General features: G+C 36.5%; 1 protein-coding gene across 3 annotated transcripts; it reads left to right on the top strand.

Annotated features, from left to right (window-relative positions):
- The first annotated feature begins 2,098 nt into the window (after positions 1–2,098).
- On the top strand, positions 2,099–13,433 carry LOC121375799. Of its 3 annotated transcripts, none has more exons than XM_041503455.1 (4): positions 2,099–2,219; positions 2,638–2,770; positions 3,326–3,422; positions 4,047–4,988. In XM_041503455.1, the coding sequence occupies exons 1-4, from the start codon at positions 2,204–2,206 to the stop codon at positions 4,131–4,133; spliced, it is 333 nt and encodes a 110-aa protein (XP_041359389.1). In that variant the 5' UTR covers positions 2,099–2,203; the 3' UTR covers positions 4,134–4,988. The 3 variants fall into 3 exon arrangements, with proteins under 3 accessions (XP_041359389.1, XP_041359388.1, XP_041359387.1); XM_041503454.1 differs by lacking the exons at positions 2,638–2,770; positions 3,326–3,422; positions 4,047–4,988 and adding exons at positions 11,753–11,885; positions 12,433–12,529; positions 12,848–13,433 and having other exon boundaries at positions 2,170–2,219; XM_041503453.1 differs by lacking the exons at positions 2,099–2,219; positions 2,638–2,770; positions 3,326–3,422; positions 4,047–4,988 and adding exons at positions 10,445–10,547; positions 11,753–11,885; positions 12,433–12,529; positions 12,848–13,433.
- Positions 13,434–18,026: the final 4,593 nt, after the last annotated feature.

Consider the following 18,026-nt stretch of genomic DNA (forward strand, 5'->3'; position numbering starts at 1 on the left):
ACTACTAACCTTCCTCACTCCCACCAAAGAAAGTTCTTCACCACATCCATTCTAATTACTAACCTTCCTCACCCCCACCAAAGAAAGTTCTTCACCACATCCATTCTTACTACTAACCTTCCTCACTCCCACCAAAGAAAGTTCTTCACCACATCCATTCTAACTACTAACCTTCCTCACCCCCACTAAAGAAAGTTCTTCACCGCATCCATTCTTACTACTAACCTTCCTCACTCCCACCAAAGAAAGTTCTTCACCGCATAACCATTCTTACTACTAAAGTTCTTCACCACTCCCACCAAAGAAAGTTCTTCACCGCATCCATTCTTACTACTAACCTTCCGAAATACTCCCACCAAAGAAAGTCCTCACTCCCACCAAAGAAAGTTCTTCACCGCATCCATTCTTACTACTAACCTTCCTCACTCCCACCAAAGAAAGTTCTTCACCACATCCATTCTTACTACTAACCTTCCTCACCCCCACCAAAGAAAGTTCTTCACCACATCCATTCTTACTACTAACCTTCCTCACCCCCACCAAAGAAAGTTCTTCACCACATCCATTCTTACTACTAACCTTCCTCACCCCAACCAAAGAAAGTTCTTCACCACATCCATTCTAACTACTAACCTTCCTCACTCCCACCAAAGAAAGTTCTTCACCGCATCCATTCTTACTACTAACCTTCCTCACCCCCACTAAAGAAAGTTCTTCACCGCATCCATTCTTACTACTAACCTTCCTCACCCCCACTAAAGAAAGTTCTTCACCACATCCATTCTTACTACTAACCTTCCTCACCCCCACTAAAGAAAGTTCTTCACCACATCCATTCTTACTACTAACCTTCCTCACTCCCACTAAAGAAAGTTCTTCACCACATCCATTCTTACTACTAACCTTCCTCACCCCCACTAAAGAAAGTTCTTCACCGCATCCATTCTTACTACTAACCTTCCTCACTCCCACCAAAGAAAGTTCTTCACCACATCCATTCTTACTACTAGCCTTCCTCACCTCCACTAAAGAAAGTTCTTCACCACATCCAGTCTTACTACTAACCTTCCTCACATCGACCAAACAAAGTTCTTCACCACATCTTTTCTTACTACTAAGCTTGCCCACCTCGACCAAAAACGTTTTTGTCACCTAATCCGTACTACTAAACTTACCCATTCCGATTAAAGAAAGTGCTTCACCACTGCCTTTCTTACTGCTAACCTTTCCTACCCGACCAACTAATAATCAATCATTGGCGAAGCTATATTTTGGAGATTTTAAAACTAATTGGTCTTATAGAGCTACCATCATATCATTTTTGCTATTATAAAAAAGTTTAAATATAATAGTGTTTGTTTTAAACACTTCACTAAATATATGGTACATTGCAATATTACACGAGAAATAAGTTTTATGCAGCAAATCTGTGGTTTGTATCCATAATTATACAAATAAATGTTTCCCCTTGGAATCGTTACAGTAAGTTGTTGGCTCGATCACTCGTTCGTTTCATCATAAATTCAAATTTTACGCTATTTGTTGTTGCTATTATTAAAGTACTAATCAAAATTATACCCAGGTGATTTTCCAGTCTTATATATTATTTATAAAAATCACTGGAATAAAAACCATAAAAATGCGTCAGTATTATTATGACCTGTTATGATATTCAAACAACTAATAAAAAAAATGACAATAAATTACCTATTATAGATAGAAATATGAGATGTATTTACAATTTTACTGCAAAACATATGTAATTTGAAACGGACTATAACACCCAGGTTGATATTGATTACACCTGACAGGTGAAATCACAAATACTAAGTGTAAGAATACATAGCAGTCCAGCATATTTAATCAAATAACTAAAATAATTATATAAATTTGCTACCAACAAAATGACTTCTGTTGTATCCATATAATCAATGTGCTAATAAATAATTTGTTAAAATCTTAATCTGACAAAGCAGTATATTGAACTTCTTTGTATTGGAAAGGACATGTGTATTATTTCTGCTATCTATAACAGGTCATTTATTGTTATTATTATTCTTTTTTCTTTCTTTTTTGTAGTGATGTTTATTAGTGATGTAATGACTTAAAATAGATTTGCGTAGAGATTTCTGGGTAAAGGTTGGTTTTCGTGAGAACAAGTTCAGCATTACTGGTCGATACGTTAAAGAAGAGAGACAGGATAATGGAGCCTGATACAGGTACTTTTAAATAATTAGTGATTTCTTATACAGTATTGTTGTGTAAATTTATCATCATCAAAATGAATTTAAAAAACCCAAACAGTAAATACAATCCACTTCATCCGCGGTTTATTTTTTCTCCAAAGTGTCCGTGCCGGTTGCTATTAGTGTTATATGCATTTATTCCTATTTATACGTCTTGTTTTCACTTTGAAACATGACAGGTAATTGTGAACATATAGCAAATGGTTACCGTCTGTCAAACGTTCTATTTACCAACCTAATGTCTTCGTTTGATTGTTAGTTTTAAATATTTTTAAATTCTGTTAGTTTTAATTAAATATAACAAAACTTTCTTTGTTTTGTTTTGTTGTTGTTGTTTGGTTTTTGTTTGTGTGTGTGCTTGTTTTTAACTAAATATAACTACACATTGCAGAATACAGTGACAACGGAAACACTGTGAGAGTTCGCTTGGGAATAAGAGGACTGATGCCAAACAGTACATGTTGCTCCGACATTACAGCAGAGGCGAGCAATGCAACGATTGACGGACCGCATTTCAATAACAGGTACATCTAGATCAATACGATTTTCAAATAGTAACATTACATTTAATAATACCGAAATTAATGTCTTGTGCTGAAGACATCCACAATTGACTGAAACAATTAACAGATCCGTCATTTTGAGTTGTCGTTGTTGGTAAAACGAAGTATACTGCTGGAATCTTGATTTCGTCAAGAACCATTTTAAATGCACTATTGTTGAAGTTCGTGTACAGAGCGCCAAGGACGAAAAACTCTCTCATGTGTTCACAGAGACTTAGGTAATTCCTAGCCTTTGAACACATGAATTTACACGTTAATAAAGATAGCAAATGCCAATCAGAAATTGTTTTTAATTTACTATTAAACACTCCACAATATGGTGTTTTGTAAAGATTGATGCCATGTTGCAGATTTATCCAACTGTTCAAGATACGTTCTTGCCGTGTCGGTTTCTTGGTTTCGTTTGTGATTGTTGTTGTTGTTGTTGTTTTTAAGTCTTACACAATCAAACATCAACCAAAGTTATATTTATTTAAATTGTTTTTACCATCATTTTATTTTTAATATATTTTTCAGAGGTTATCAAGTAGAAATCAAGATTAATGGCCAAACCTACAGAAAGACTGAAGCTGAAATCGAGCATGCTATTGTTCCTGATCAATGTTATCACGAGGTGGGCTGTTTGTTATAACATGTATACATATGTATGCATATATCTGTACAAATAGAAGATGTATGCATATATCTGTACAAACAGAAGATGTATACATATATCTGTACAAATAGAAGATGTATGCATATATCTGTACAAGTAGAAGATGTATACATATATCTGTACAAATAGAAGATGTATACATATATCTGTACAAGTAGAAGATGTATGCATATATCTGTACAAGTAGAAGATGTATACATATATATGTACAAACAGAAGATGTATGCATATATCTGTACAAATACAAGTTGTATACATATATCTGTACAAATACAAGATGTAGGTATATATCTGTACAAATAGAAAATTTATACACATATCTGTACAAATACAAGTTGTATGCATATATCTGTACAAATAGAAGATGGATGCATATATCTGTACAAATAGAAGATGGATGCATATATTTATACAAATACAAGTTGATTAAATAATAATAATAATAATAATAATAATAATACAAGCGATGTGTGATACATTTTATACATGCCGTAAACTTAACGGGCCCAATACATTAAGTTTTTATTATTGTTTAATTCTGTTTGGGTTATAATCATGTTACAATATATCGTTATTTTGTAGGTGAAAAAAGATGCTCTTCTCACATTTCTGAGAAAGGCAAACCCAAGCCAGTCTTGGCAGGGCGTGATTCAACAGGGACATCTGTAATGATGCTGAAACCTTCGTCAAGTGATAACATTGACTTTATTGATGACTATATCTAAAATGTAATTTACCTTTATATTTGTTCAAGTTCCTATGGTAGAAGTGTTTAAGTTATTTGTGAATCTTCAACAGATCTATGCATACCAGCCTCTGGCATCATAAACGCCCACCTATGTTTTAAAATGAAAGACCCTAGTTTTTAATAGAGCTGTTTTTTAATCACTGAAATCAGACAATACTTACATTTTATGGTTTAGATTATCTATTTCCGTATATCCGAAGTGTTTCTGGTCATCCTGGTGTTTCTAATGGCACGAAAAGATTTTGCCATATTATTAAAATGCAGGTGCCTCTGAGAAGTAACGGCTATGGAACTCTACTCTTTTGTACTTTATTCAAACGTATTACATATTTGTAGATTAACCAAATTTGGTGTCCATTTTCACGGGTTGAAACAAGGGTCTGTGACTTTAATAATAAAGAATCATACAGGTGTTTTTGGTCTTGAAGTAATTACAAATAGGGTCATAATTATAAACAGAACTCAATCATTTAAAACATTTTGAGATACATTTGTGTGTTACTGCCATAATAATAGACCCAAAATTTCAAAATGTGTTCCAAACAATACATGATTTTTGGTGCTTTTTTGACCATCTTCACAACTATGCTAACACAAGCGGGAGTTAGCGGATATGACACATATATTTATGAAAACTTAAAAATCATAAAGTCAGCTTGTTTGGAAATCACACATATTGTAGCGCCCCACTTTTGTAACAAGTGGAAACAGCCAAACAGTTTCACTCCTGGTTAAAATACAAATGTAATTTTAAAAAATAAACTTCTTAACCATCACTAATATTAATTTCATATTCGTAATAATTAGTCTTCAAACATGGATCTATGCAAACACGAGCGACAGAATGGAGATAACTATACTGCTCCCAAGTGTGTGTGTGTGTGTGTGTGTGTGTGTGTGTGCGCGTGTGTGCGTGTGTTATTAATTAAATCAGTTGACAATCTACAGCGTCTACTGTAAGGTAACAACGACAGAACGAAGTTCAAGTGAGAAAACAGCGTCTACCGTCTAGTAATAACGATGGGACAAAACGAAAACAACAAGGATTATTTCAAAATGAAATGATGCAAAAAACATTTTAAAAAGTATTTTGTCTGTTCTTTACCCACCTTTTCACAAGACTATAACGCATTTATAATTGGCATCAAGGATTATTTGCTATAAAACACACACCTGTGCACAGTTTATATTTCACATACAACTCCACCAACATGTATTGAGACGTATAATAAGGGTACAAAGCACAAATGAATTTGAAGAACGTCTCTAGCATAATAGTTTATTGAACGGCCTTAGGATTGGTAGATGCTGGGTTCGCTTCCAAACAGTGTTACTTTTAGTTTAACAACACCTCAACACACTTTCAACGATATGGCTATTTGGTGACTAACAATGCTTGGTTATTTTCACACTTCAGAGGAAACCCGCTGCAGTAGCTCAGCATATCCCTACCAAACAAGCAGCACGGGATCTTTTATAGGCACATTCTTATAGACAGGACAGTACATACTACGACTGTTGGTGTAAGAGTTGTTGGGTAAAACAGAGTCCATCGAGAATCGTCGATTTTGTCATCCATCGCACCTCGGGTGATCTCTCAGGACAGTACATACCAAAGCATTTGACACTAAGGAGATGTGACTGTAAGGTCACAACACCGACGTCTTTCTCACTAACCACTAATAACAACTAAACGCCAACTAATAATCATTAACTGTCCAAGAAAGTTGAGGTACCCAGGACAGTGTACTGGAACCTTAATTGGATATAATTGGTAGTGTTGGGAATCGGTTGCAGTTTCATCATCGATCATCGGTTATAATCGGTTAGCACTAACCGATCGAATATCGATTACACAATCGGTTAGAATGTATAGGAACATGGAGAGGATTTGACAAATTCGGAATTATGCACCTATTTAAAAAATATATACATGTATATATTTCATCATAATGATTATCTAAATGTCTGAAGTAGTAAATTTTACTTTTAAATGTTCTTACATTTCCCAAACAAATATCTTTTACATGAGCTGTGGATTTTGTGCAGGTTTGTAGAATATTTTGAGGAACAATATAGCAGAAACATAAATGTAGAGTTCAAATAGCATAATGGATTCATTTCTTCAATATAGGTCCGTATCCAAGAGCAACTGGATAGCTACATTTAAGCATTCTATAGTGATTCTTTGTTTAAGTAGTTTGTTATACAACTGAAACAAAATGCAAGGGGAAACATAGGAAATTGCTTAAAGTAAAAATAAGTATACTTCAGACATCAAATATGCTGGGATTTGTTTTGTTTTTTCACATATAGGTAAAATGAAAAATGACAATAATCATATCATAATACACTTTTATTTTACTTTCTGTTAATGACTGCTTGAACCTTTAAAAATGTAACACGAAAGACAAGTGCGAAAATAAATAAATGTCAATGAACACACTGATTTACCAGTACATAGCGGCATAACCTCAAAAGGTTAAAAATCAAGAAACGTACCTAATAATACTTCGCCAGACCCTAAAATCGATGGTCACCCAACGGACTATTTGCTAATTTTCAACCCTGTAACAGCCCACAAATACTGGATTTCATGAATACAAATTCTGACAACGAGCAAGGAAATATTTACTGCGGTTAACATTTTCCCGCGACAATCAATTATGAATTTCAAAATCGATCATCACATCGCTAGAGCCCTAACCGATCAATCTTCAATTATAATCGATCATCGGAACACCACTAATAATTGGATACAAGCACGAACAAAACAAAATGAAGATAAAACTGAACTAAAAAAAGAAGAACATAGTGTATCATCTTGGTCTAGTCCGTAAGGGAAACAAAGGTAGAAAAAGTAACACCTGTAGTGAGACTTGTTCTGCATGTCACTGAATGATCACGGTTTTCTTTTTTAATTCATTATTCTTTTCTTTTTTGTTTTTACTGACAGTGATGACAAAAATATAGGAAACAGACAAACTGGAGATGATATAAATTGCAAATCCCTCACCCTTACTGTAAATAGCACATACATACATCGGTCACAGGCTGACATGTTATAGAGCTATTTAAAAAAAAAACCCCACAACAACAACAAACCAACACAAAACTCCACCCCAAATAACAAAAAAACACCCCAACAAACCAAAACAAAACAAAACAAACAAAAAGAAACAACAGCAACAACATCACAAGAAGATGGAACCAAAAGGAATGTATTTAACGACACCTCAGCACATTTAAAACTACGGCTATTTGGTGTCTAACAAATGGTTATTTCGACACTATGTCTGTTTCTGGAAATCACTCACTCCGTAATGCTGACCAATTGCAATATATTCACGCTAGAACAGAATTATACAGAAAATCGTTTTTACACTCAGTAGTTCGTGAGTAGAATAGTAAGTATAAAAATATAAGACAAATAGAATATTTTTTTTTAAAATAAAAAATTGTATATTCCCGCCGATAAATGGGTTGAATAAGAAATGGGTTAAATAAGAAATTATTAGAATTCGGATCACGGGTTAAACCAAATAATTCATTGTAGACTTCGTTTAGAATGCAGTGACCTCAACGCTCATAGATATACAAGACATATTTATGACAATTCCATTTGTAGTTGTGGGCATCTATATGAAGATACGTTACATTTCCTATTTGTCCCAGCCTCAACGGAAAATGGAAAATATTTGGCTAACCTAATCTTCCCCACTGAGACCAAAGAAAGTTCTTCACCACATCCTTCCTTATTGCTAACCTTCCCAGTAGTAAAGCGCTCGTCTGATGCGCAGTCGGTCTAGGATCGATCCCCGTCAGTGGGCTCATTGGGCTTTTTCTTGTTCCAACCAGTGCATCACGACTGGTATATTAAAGGCCGCGGTATGTGCTATCCTGTCTGTGGGATGGTGCATATAAACTATCACTTGCTACTAATGGAAAATGTAGCGGGTTTCCTCTCTAAGAATATATGTCACAATTACCAAATGTTTGACATCCAATAGCCGATAATTAATAAATTAATGTTCTCTAGTGATGTCGTTAAACAAAACAAACTTTTACTAACGTTCCTTACACTAATCAAAGAAAGTTCTTCACCACATCCATTCTTACTACTAACCTTCCTCACTCCCACCAAAGAAAGTTCTTCACCACATCCATTCTAACTACTAACCTTCCTCACTCCCACCAAAGAAAGTTCTTCACCATTCTAATTACTAACCTTCCTCACTCCCACCAAAAAAAGTTCTTCACCACATCTTTTCTTACTACTAAGCTTGCCCATCTCGACCACAAACATTTTGGTCACCTAATCCGTACTACTAAACTTACCCATTCCGATTAAAGAAAGTGCTTTGAACACCACTGCCTTTCTTACTGCTAACCTTTCCTACCCGACCAACTAATAGTCAATCATTGGCGAAGCTATATTTTGGAGATTTTAAAACTAATTGGTCTTACAGAGCTACCATCATATCATTTTTGCTGTCATAAAAAGGTTTAAATATAATAGGTTTTTTTTTAAACACTTCACTAGATACATATTACATTGTAATATTACACGAGAAATAAGTTTTATGCAGCAATTCTGTGGTTTGTATCCATAATTATACAGATAGATGTTTCCAATTGGAATCGTTAAAGCTCCAGTCCCTGAAATATTTGTTATTATTAAAGCATATAGAATGGATGATTCAGTTCTGTTTGGTACATAAAAGGTCCACCACATCGCTATAGTTTCGAAATGCTCGCTTATCTACATTAGCTAGGTCAACTACAAACGCAATGGCCAGCTTTGCTTTTCTTCATTTAGCGGGACGCCAGTAGAACTGAGACTCTACGTGATTTGCGCAGGCGCTGAGTTTCTCACTTGAACAAATTTAACTCTTTTGATTGAGGGGTCGTCTCATATCTCCAAAACATATTTATATCCATAGAGGTATGGTACAACGCCTTTCCAGGGGTCGGTGGGGGATTTGCCTTGAAATTTTGACAGTGGCCAGCGGTTGGCATACGCGTTACATGTAAGGGGGTGTTACTAATTACGTAACGCTCTAGGGGTAGAGGAAGAGGGTGTTGTGTTCGATTTAGGTAACATTTTTCAAGACTATATGTTATTTTTATTCATTACTTAGACCTAAAAAGGTGTTTTTTTTGGAAATGCGCGGTCAGTCTAGGATCGATCCCCATCGGCGGGTATATAAAAGGCAATGGTATGTGATATCCTGTCTGTGGGATGGTACATATAAAAGATCCATTGCTACTAATGGAAAACTTACCATATGTTTGACATCCAATAGCCGATAACTAATAAATCAATGGGTGCGTGTGCAGGGAGTTCAGCGGGGTTGAGGTTATAGACTGTGTTGAGCGAAGTTTATATGGGGCCATGCTCCCCAGAAAATATCTCAATTTTTTTTAAGCTTGGGCAGGTAAGTGTTTCAACCTCCAATACTCTCCCCTGCACATGCACCCGATTCCTCTCTAAGATTATATGTCAAAATTACCAAATGTCTGACATCCAATAGCAGATGATTATTAAATCAATATGCTCTAACAGTGATGTCGTTAAACCAAAAAAACCTAACTTTACCGTTTCCAAATGAAAGAATATTTATTTGAATTTGTCGATTGAATTTGTAAAATTAAGAAGTGAAAACGTTCATTGTCTACTTTAGTATATTTTATTTAAAAATATATATACATGATCAATGAGTTACTAGTATACAAACTAAACTTTGAAAGTTCTACTAACACTTTATAAAATATCAATTCTGAAATAGGAAGGTACGATTGTCGAAAATACGTTGTCAAGATCAAACCGGTTTTAACGAAAGACTCTAGTACCGTATCCTCAACCGAACGTGCTTCGTACAGCGCAAGATTTCTCATTTAATTTTTTGAGACGAACCCTACAATTTGAAATCGGCAAACGCACGTGCTAACTGAAACTGACAACAGGCTGTCGTTTGTGCTTTGCCGAGCACTGGTGGCACAGGCGACGAATCGAGCGTATACTTTTGACGATCACCGTTCATAGCAAACACACACGAGTTTTTTAAAAGTGCATTTGAGCTTGTATTTCATATTTGTACATGATGTTATAATATGGTAACCAGAGACTGTAACTTTAAGGAAAGTTGTTGGCTCGATCACTCGTTCGTTTCATCCTAAATTCGAATTTTTGTTGTTGCTATTATTAGTGATGTTTATTAGTGATGTAATGACTTAAAATAGATTTACTTAGCGATTTCTGGGTACAGGTTGTGTTACCTCATTACTGGCCGATACGTTAAAGAAGAGAGACATGATAATGGAGCCTGATACAGGTACTTTTAAATAATTAGTGATTTCTTATACAGTATTGTTGTGTAAATTTATCATCATAAAAATGAATTTAAAAACCCCAAAAAGTAAATACAATCCACTTCATCCGCGGTTTATTTTTTCTCCAAAGTGTCCGTGCCGGTTGCTATTAGTGTTATATGCATTTATTCCTATTTATACGTCTTGTTTTCACTTTGAAACATGACAGGTAATTGTGAACATATAGCAAATGGTTATCGTCTGTCAAACGTTCTATTTACCAACCTAATGTCTTCGTTTGACTGTTAATTTTAAAGGGACATTCCTGAGTTTGCTGCAATATTTAAGATGTTATCGATTAACAGAGACTTTTTGACGACTGTAATTACATATCAAATATATTTTTCTGCATAAAATATTAGTGGCTTTATATTAAACGTGTTTCAGATCGTTCTAATATTTGTACTAGGTTAAATTTCATTTTATTTCCTAAAAAATATTTTTTCGTACGTATGAAATTATCTGAAGACAAAATCCAGTTTGGGCTTCTTACAAATATTAAAGAGACATTCCCGAGTTTGCTATATTGTAAGATGTTTCCGACTATTAAACTATTTCTACGATCAAACTTACATATTAAATATATTTTCTTGTTTAGAATATCAGTGTCTGTATATTCAATGTGTTTCTGGTTGTCTTAATATTTGTAAGAAGCCCAAACTGGATTTTGTCTTCAAATAATTTCGTACGTACGAAAAAATTATTTTTCGGAAATAAAATGAAAATTAACCTAGTACAAGTATTAGAACGATTAGAAACACGTTTAATATATAGCCACTAATATTCTAAACAAGAAAATATATTTAATATGTAAGTTTAATCGTAGAAATATTTTATTAGTCGATAACATCTTAAAACATTGCAGGAAACTCAGGAATGTCCCTTTAAGACGACCAGAAACACATTGAATATACAGACACTGGTAATCTAAACAAAACAAAAAATATATACATGTATTTAATATCTAAGTTTAATCGTAGAAATATATTATTAGTCGAAAACATCTTACAATGCAGCAAACTCGGGAATGTTCCTTTAAATATTTTTAAATTCTGGTATTTTTAATTAAATATAACAAAACTTTGTTTGTTTTGTTTTGTTGTTATTGTTGTTTGGTTCTTGTTTGTGTGTGTGCTTGTTTTTAACTAAATATAACTACACCTTGCAGAATATAATGAGAACGGAAACACTGTGAGAGTTCGCTTGGGAATAAGAGGACTGATGCCAGACAGTTCATGTTTCGGCGGCACTGCAACACAGGCGAGCAATGCAAGGATTGACGGACCGCATTTCAGTACCAGGTACATCTAGATCAATACGATTTTCAAATAGTAACATTACATTTAATAATACCGAAATTAAATATGTCTTGTGCAGACGGTATCCACAATTGGCTGAAACAACAGATCCGTCATCTTGAGTTGTCGTTGTTGGTAAAACGAAGTATACTGCTGGAATCTTGATTTCGCCAAGAAGCATTTTAAATGTACTATTGTTGAAGTTCGCGTACAGAGCGCCAAGGACGGAAACCTCTCTCAGGTGTTCACAGAGACTTGGGTAACGTCTAGCCTTTGAAGTGATTGGTTACACATGAATTTACACCTTAATAAAGATAGCAAATGACAGTCAGACATTGTTTTTAATTTACTATTAAACACTCCACAACATGGTGTTTTGTAAAGATTGATGACATGTTGCAGATTTATCCAATTGTCCAAGGCACGTTCTTGCCTTGTCGGTTTGTTGGTTTCGTTTGTTATTGTTGTTGTTGTTGTTGTTATTGTTTTCAAAAGTCTTAAACAATTAAACACCAACCAAAGTTATATTTATTTTTAATATATTTTTCAGAGGTTATCGAGTAGAAATCGAGATTAATGGCCAAAATTACAGAAAGACTGAAGCTGAAATCGAACATGCTATTGTTCCTGGCCAGTGTTATCACGAGGTGGGCTGTTTGTTATAACATGTATACATATATCTGTACAAATAGAAGATGTATACACATATCTGTACAAATACAAGATGTATACATATATCTGTACAAATACAAGATGTATACATATATCTGTACAAATAGATGTATACATATATCTATACAAATACAAGTTGATTTAATAATAATAATAATAATAATAATAATACATGCGATGTGTAATACATTTTATACATGCCGTAAACTTAAGGGGCCAAATATATTAAGTTTTTATTATTGTTTAATTCTGTTTGGGTTATAATCATGTTACAATATATCGTTATTTTGTAGGTGAAGAACGATTCTCTTCTCATATTTCTGAGAAAGGCAAATCCGAGCCAGTCTTGGCAGGGCGTGATTCGACAGGGACATCTGTAATGATGCTGAAACCTTCGTCAAGTGAAAACATTGACTTTATTGATGACTATATCTAAAATGTAGTTTACCTTTATTTTTGTTCAAGTTCCTATGGTAGAAGTGTTAGTTATTTGTGAATCTTCAACAGATCTATGCATACCAGCCTCTGGCATCATAAACGCCCACCTATGTTTTAAAGTGAAAGACCCTAGTAGTTTTTAATAAAGCTGGTTTTTTATCACTGAAATCAAACAATACTTACATTTTATTGTTTAGATTATCCATTTCCGTATATCCGAAATGTTTCTGGTCATCCTGGTGTTTCTAATGGCACGAAAAGATTTTGCCATACTATTAAAAATGCAGGTACCTCTGTGAAGTAAGGGCTATGGAGACGAGCTCTACTCTTTCGTAACTTTATTCAAACGTATTACATATTTGTAGATTAACCAAACTTAGTTTCCATTTTCACGGGTTGAAACTAGGGTCTGTGACTTTAATAATAAAAAATCATACAGGTGTTTTTAGTCTTGAGGTAATTACAAATAGGGTCATAATTATAAACAGGACTCAATCATTTAAAACATTTTGAGATACATTTGTGTGTTACTTCCATAATAATAGGTCCAAAAATTCAAAATGTGTTCCAAACAATAAATAATTTTTGGTGCTTTTTTGACCATCTTCACAACTATGCTAACACAAGCGGGAGTTAGCGGATATGACATATATTTATGAAAACTTAAAAATCATAAAGTCAGCTTGTTTGGAAATCACACATATTGTAGCGCCCCACTTTTGTAACAAGTGGAAACAACCAAACAGTTTCACTCCTGGTTAAAATACAAATGTAATTTTGAAAAATAAACTTCTTAACCATCACTAATATTGATTTCATATTCGTAATAATTAATCTTCAAACATGGATCAATGCAAACACGAGCGACAGAATGGAGATAACTGTATACTGCTCCCATGTGTGTGTGTGTGTGTGTGTGTGTGTGCGTGCGTGCGTGTGCTATTAATTAAATCAGTTGACAATCTACAGCGTCTACTGTAAGGTTTCAACGACAGAACGAAGTTCAAGAGAAAAAACAGCGTCTACCGTCTAGTAACAACGACGGAACAAAACGAAAACAACAAGGATTATTTCAAAATGAAATGATGCTAAAACATTAAAAAAAATATTTTGTCTGTTCTTTACCCACCTTTTCACAAGACTGTAACACATTTATAATTGGCATCAAGGATTATTTGCTATAAAAGACAAACCTGTGCACAGTCTATATTTCACATATAATTCCACCAACATGTATTGAGACGTATAATAAGGGTACAAAGCACAAATGAATGTGAAGAACGTCTCTAGCATAATAGTTTATTGAACAGCCTTAGGATTGGTAGATGTTGGGTTCGCTTCCAAACAGTGTTACTTTTAGTTTAACGACACCTCAACACGCTTTCAACGATATGGCTATTTGGTGTCTAACAATGCTTGGTTATTTTCACACTTCAGAGGAAACCCGCTGCAGTAGCTCAACATATCCCTACCAAACAAGCAGCAAGGGATCTTTTATATGCACTATCCCACAGACAGGATAAAACATACCATAGCGTTTGATATACCTGTCGTGGTGCACTGGCTGGAGCGAGAAATTGCCCAATGGGCCCATTGGCTGGGTCGACTATTGGGTGTCAAACATTTGGTAATTCTGAGCTTCAGAGAAAACCCGCTACATTTTTCCTAATGCACTTTCCTGCAGACAGGAAAGCACATACCACGGCCTTTGTCCAGTTGTGGTGCACTGGTTGGAACGAGAAAAAACGCAATCAGCTGAATGGATCCACCGAGGTGGTTCGATTCTGCGACGCAAGCACCTCAAGCGAGTACTGAAACTGACTGAGCTAAATCTCGCCTCAGTTGTGTTGTGGTTAAGCCATCGGAAGTAAGGCTGGTAGGTACAGAGTTCGCAGCCCGGTACCGGCTTCCACCCAGAGCGAGCTTTAACGACGCAATGTGTAGGTGTAAGACCACTGCACCCTCTTCTCTCTAACCACTAACCCACTGTCCTGGACAGCCAACCCATATAGCTGAGGTGGGGACGAAATGTAGCTCAGTGGTAAAGCGCTCGCTTGATGCGCGGTCGATATGGGATCGATCCCCATCGGTGGGCCCATTTAATTATTTCTCGTTCTAGCCAGTGTATCACGACTGATATACCAAAGGCCGTGGTATGTGCTATCCTTATATGTCAAAATTACAAAATCATTGACACCCTGTATCCGATGATTAATACATTAATGTGCTCTAGTGGTGTCGTTAAACAAAACAAACTTTGACTTTGTGTCTCATGGGTACAGATCAGTGTACATGTATACTGGTTTGATGTGCTTTATAATTCGGATTTTGTTTTGTTTGTTGTAATTTAGGGCTAGAAAAAAACATTTGCGCTTGTGTTGTAAGTTATTTAAGTTTCTTTCGTGGGTGGAGATAAAAATCGAATAATACCTGTCTAAAACGTATACAGTTATTATTTTGTGTGTGTATGTAAGAGGGTAACAGGGTATTCTGCACACACCCCTCCCGAATATTCCCCCGGTCAATTCCCGCTTCGTCTTCCCCAGTCAATTCCCCCAGAACATTTTCCGCCTAACTACTCCAACCCGACCTCCCGAATGACACCAATTAATTATTTCTTAACGACACCACTAGAGCACATTCATGTATTAATTATTGGTAATTTTGACGGGTTTTTTTTTTTTTTTTGGTTTCTCTTAGAGAGGAAACCCGCTACATTTTTTGGATAGTAACAAAGAATCTTTTATATGCCCCATCTCACAGACAGACTAACACATACCACGGCCTTTGATATACTAGACGTGGGGGATCGATCCTAGACCGAGCGCTTTACCATTGAGCTATGTCCCTTCCCGCTATTTAGTAGGGCTAGCAAACATTTTCTCTAAAGCACGTGTATGCTATTTAATGTAGCTTATTATATCTCCTTATAGCATTTTAACTGGGTTACTGTTGTGCTTACCCTTTAATTATTAACTGGAACATGAGGGAAATGATCAGAGAGGGGAATACCAGGGGGAGTTGACTGGGGGATGCTAAGGAGGCAAAAATGGCTAAGAGTTAATTGTTAGGGGAAATAATAAAATCTACAGGTGTTTAGACGCAACTTGATGAGCTGAACGTCTGCAGGGTGGAAGGTGGATGAAGCGTTACTTACATCAGTGAACTGACCTGCAGGGTGGGTGGAAGGTGGGTGAAGCGTTATGTATACCACTTACATCAGTGAACTGACCTGCAGGGTGGGTGGAAGGTGGGTGAAGCGTGATGTATACCACTTACATCAGTGAACTGACCTGCAGGGTGGGTGGATGGTGGGTAAAGCGTTATGTATACCACTTACATCAGTGAACTGACCAGCACGGTGGGTGGAAGGTGGGTGAAGCGTTATGTATACCACTTACATCAGTGAACTGACCAGCACGGTGGGTGGAAGGTGGGTGAAGCGTTATGTATACCACTTACAGCAGTGAACTGATCTACAGGGTGGGAGGAAGGTGGGTGAAGCGTTATGTATACCACTTACATCAGTGAACTGACCTGCAGGGTGGGTGGAAGGTGGGTGAAGCGTTATGTATACCACTTACATCAGTGAACTGACCTGCAGGATGGGTGGATGGTGGGTAAAGCGTTATGTATACCACTTACATCAGTGAACTGACCAGCACGGTGGGTGGAAGGTGGGTGAAGCGTTATGTATACCACTTACATCAGTGAACTGACCTGCAGGGTGGGTGGATGGTGGGTAAAGCGTTATGTATACCACTTACATCAGTGAACTGACCAGCACGGTGGGTGGAAGGTGGGTGAAGCGTTATGTATACCACTTACATCAGTGAACTGACCAGCACGGTGGGTGGAAGGTGGGTGAAGCGTTATGTATACCACTTACATCAGTGAACTGATCTACAGGGTGGGAGGAAGGTGGGTGAAGCGTTATGTATACCACTTACATCAGTGAACTGACCTGCAGGATGGGTGGAAGGTGGGTGAAGCGTTATGTATACCACTTACATCAGTGAACTGACCTACACGGTGGGTGGAAGGTGGGTGAAGCGTTATGTATACCACTTACATCAGTGAACTGACCTGCAGGGTGGGTGGAAGGTGGGTGAAGCGTTATGTATACCACTTACATCAGTGAACTGACCTACAGGGTGGGAGGAAGGTGGGTGAAGCGTTATGTATACCACTTACATCAGTGAACTGACCTACAGGGTGGGAGGAACGTGGGTGAAGCGTTATGTATACCACTTACATCAGTGAACTGACCAGCACGGTGGGTGGAAGGTGGGTGAAGCGTTATGTATACCACTTACATCAGTGAACTGACCTACAGGGTGGGAGGAAGGTGGGTGAAGCGTTATGTATACCACTTACATCAGTGAACTGACCAGCACGGTGGGTGGAAGGTGGGTGAAGCGTTATGTATACCACTTATATCAGTGAACTGACCTACAGGGTGGGAGGAAGGTGGGTGAAGCGTTATGTATACCACTTACATCAGTGAACTGACCTGCAGGCCGAGTAGTATTAGTATTAGTTTTTGTTTCTATTTATTTGTAACTCCTTTCAAAGTAAACTGATAAACTGATATAAATATATTAACATAAAAAAGAAACACAAACAAAAATAAAACAAATTAAACTCCGAAAAACAAAAAGAAACCCCAAAACAAAATAAAACAAACAAACCCCACCATCTCCCTAAAACCCCCCCAAAAAACCCAAAACCCCCCGAAGAAACAAAAACAAACAAAACAAACAAAATAAAACAAAAACAAGTTATATATCAATTCTGCTTTCATGTATGTGTTGGATGGGGAGGGAGTATGAATAATTGTTAGACTTTGGTGGTAGGGGAGGGGTTGGTCCCTTCTGCTTTTGACGCCTCATAAATGTTTACAAATCATTGGAGGATCCAGAGGGTGGGGGGCCACGGGGGTCGTGTTAATTCACCCCGCCTATTTGAAAACGCATTTAGGAGTATGTTCATACCCTTGAATCCCCTACGGATTTCGCTCCCTTTAGAGTTCGG

This window comes from Gigantopelta aegis, chromosome 6 (genome assembly GCF_016097555.1).
Source record: "Gigantopelta aegis isolate Gae_Host chromosome 6, Gae_host_genome, whole genome shotgun sequence".
NCBI classification, from domain to species: Eukaryota; Metazoa; Mollusca; class Gastropoda; order Neomphalida; family Peltospiridae; genus Gigantopelta; species Gigantopelta aegis.

Bases quoted from the DNA above. Each gene is read 5' to 3' on its own strand.
- LOC121375799 (XM_041503453.1), top strand. From the start codon at position 10,526: ATGATAATGGAGCCTGATACAG. The intron at 10,548-11,752 runs GTACTTTTAAAT...TACACCTTGCAG, and splicing joins GATAATGGAGCCTGATACAG to AATATAATGAGAACGGAAAC. The intron at 11,886-12,432 runs GTACATCTAGAT...TATATTTTTCAG, and splicing joins GGACCGCATTTCAGTACCAG to AGGTTATCGAGTAGAAATCG.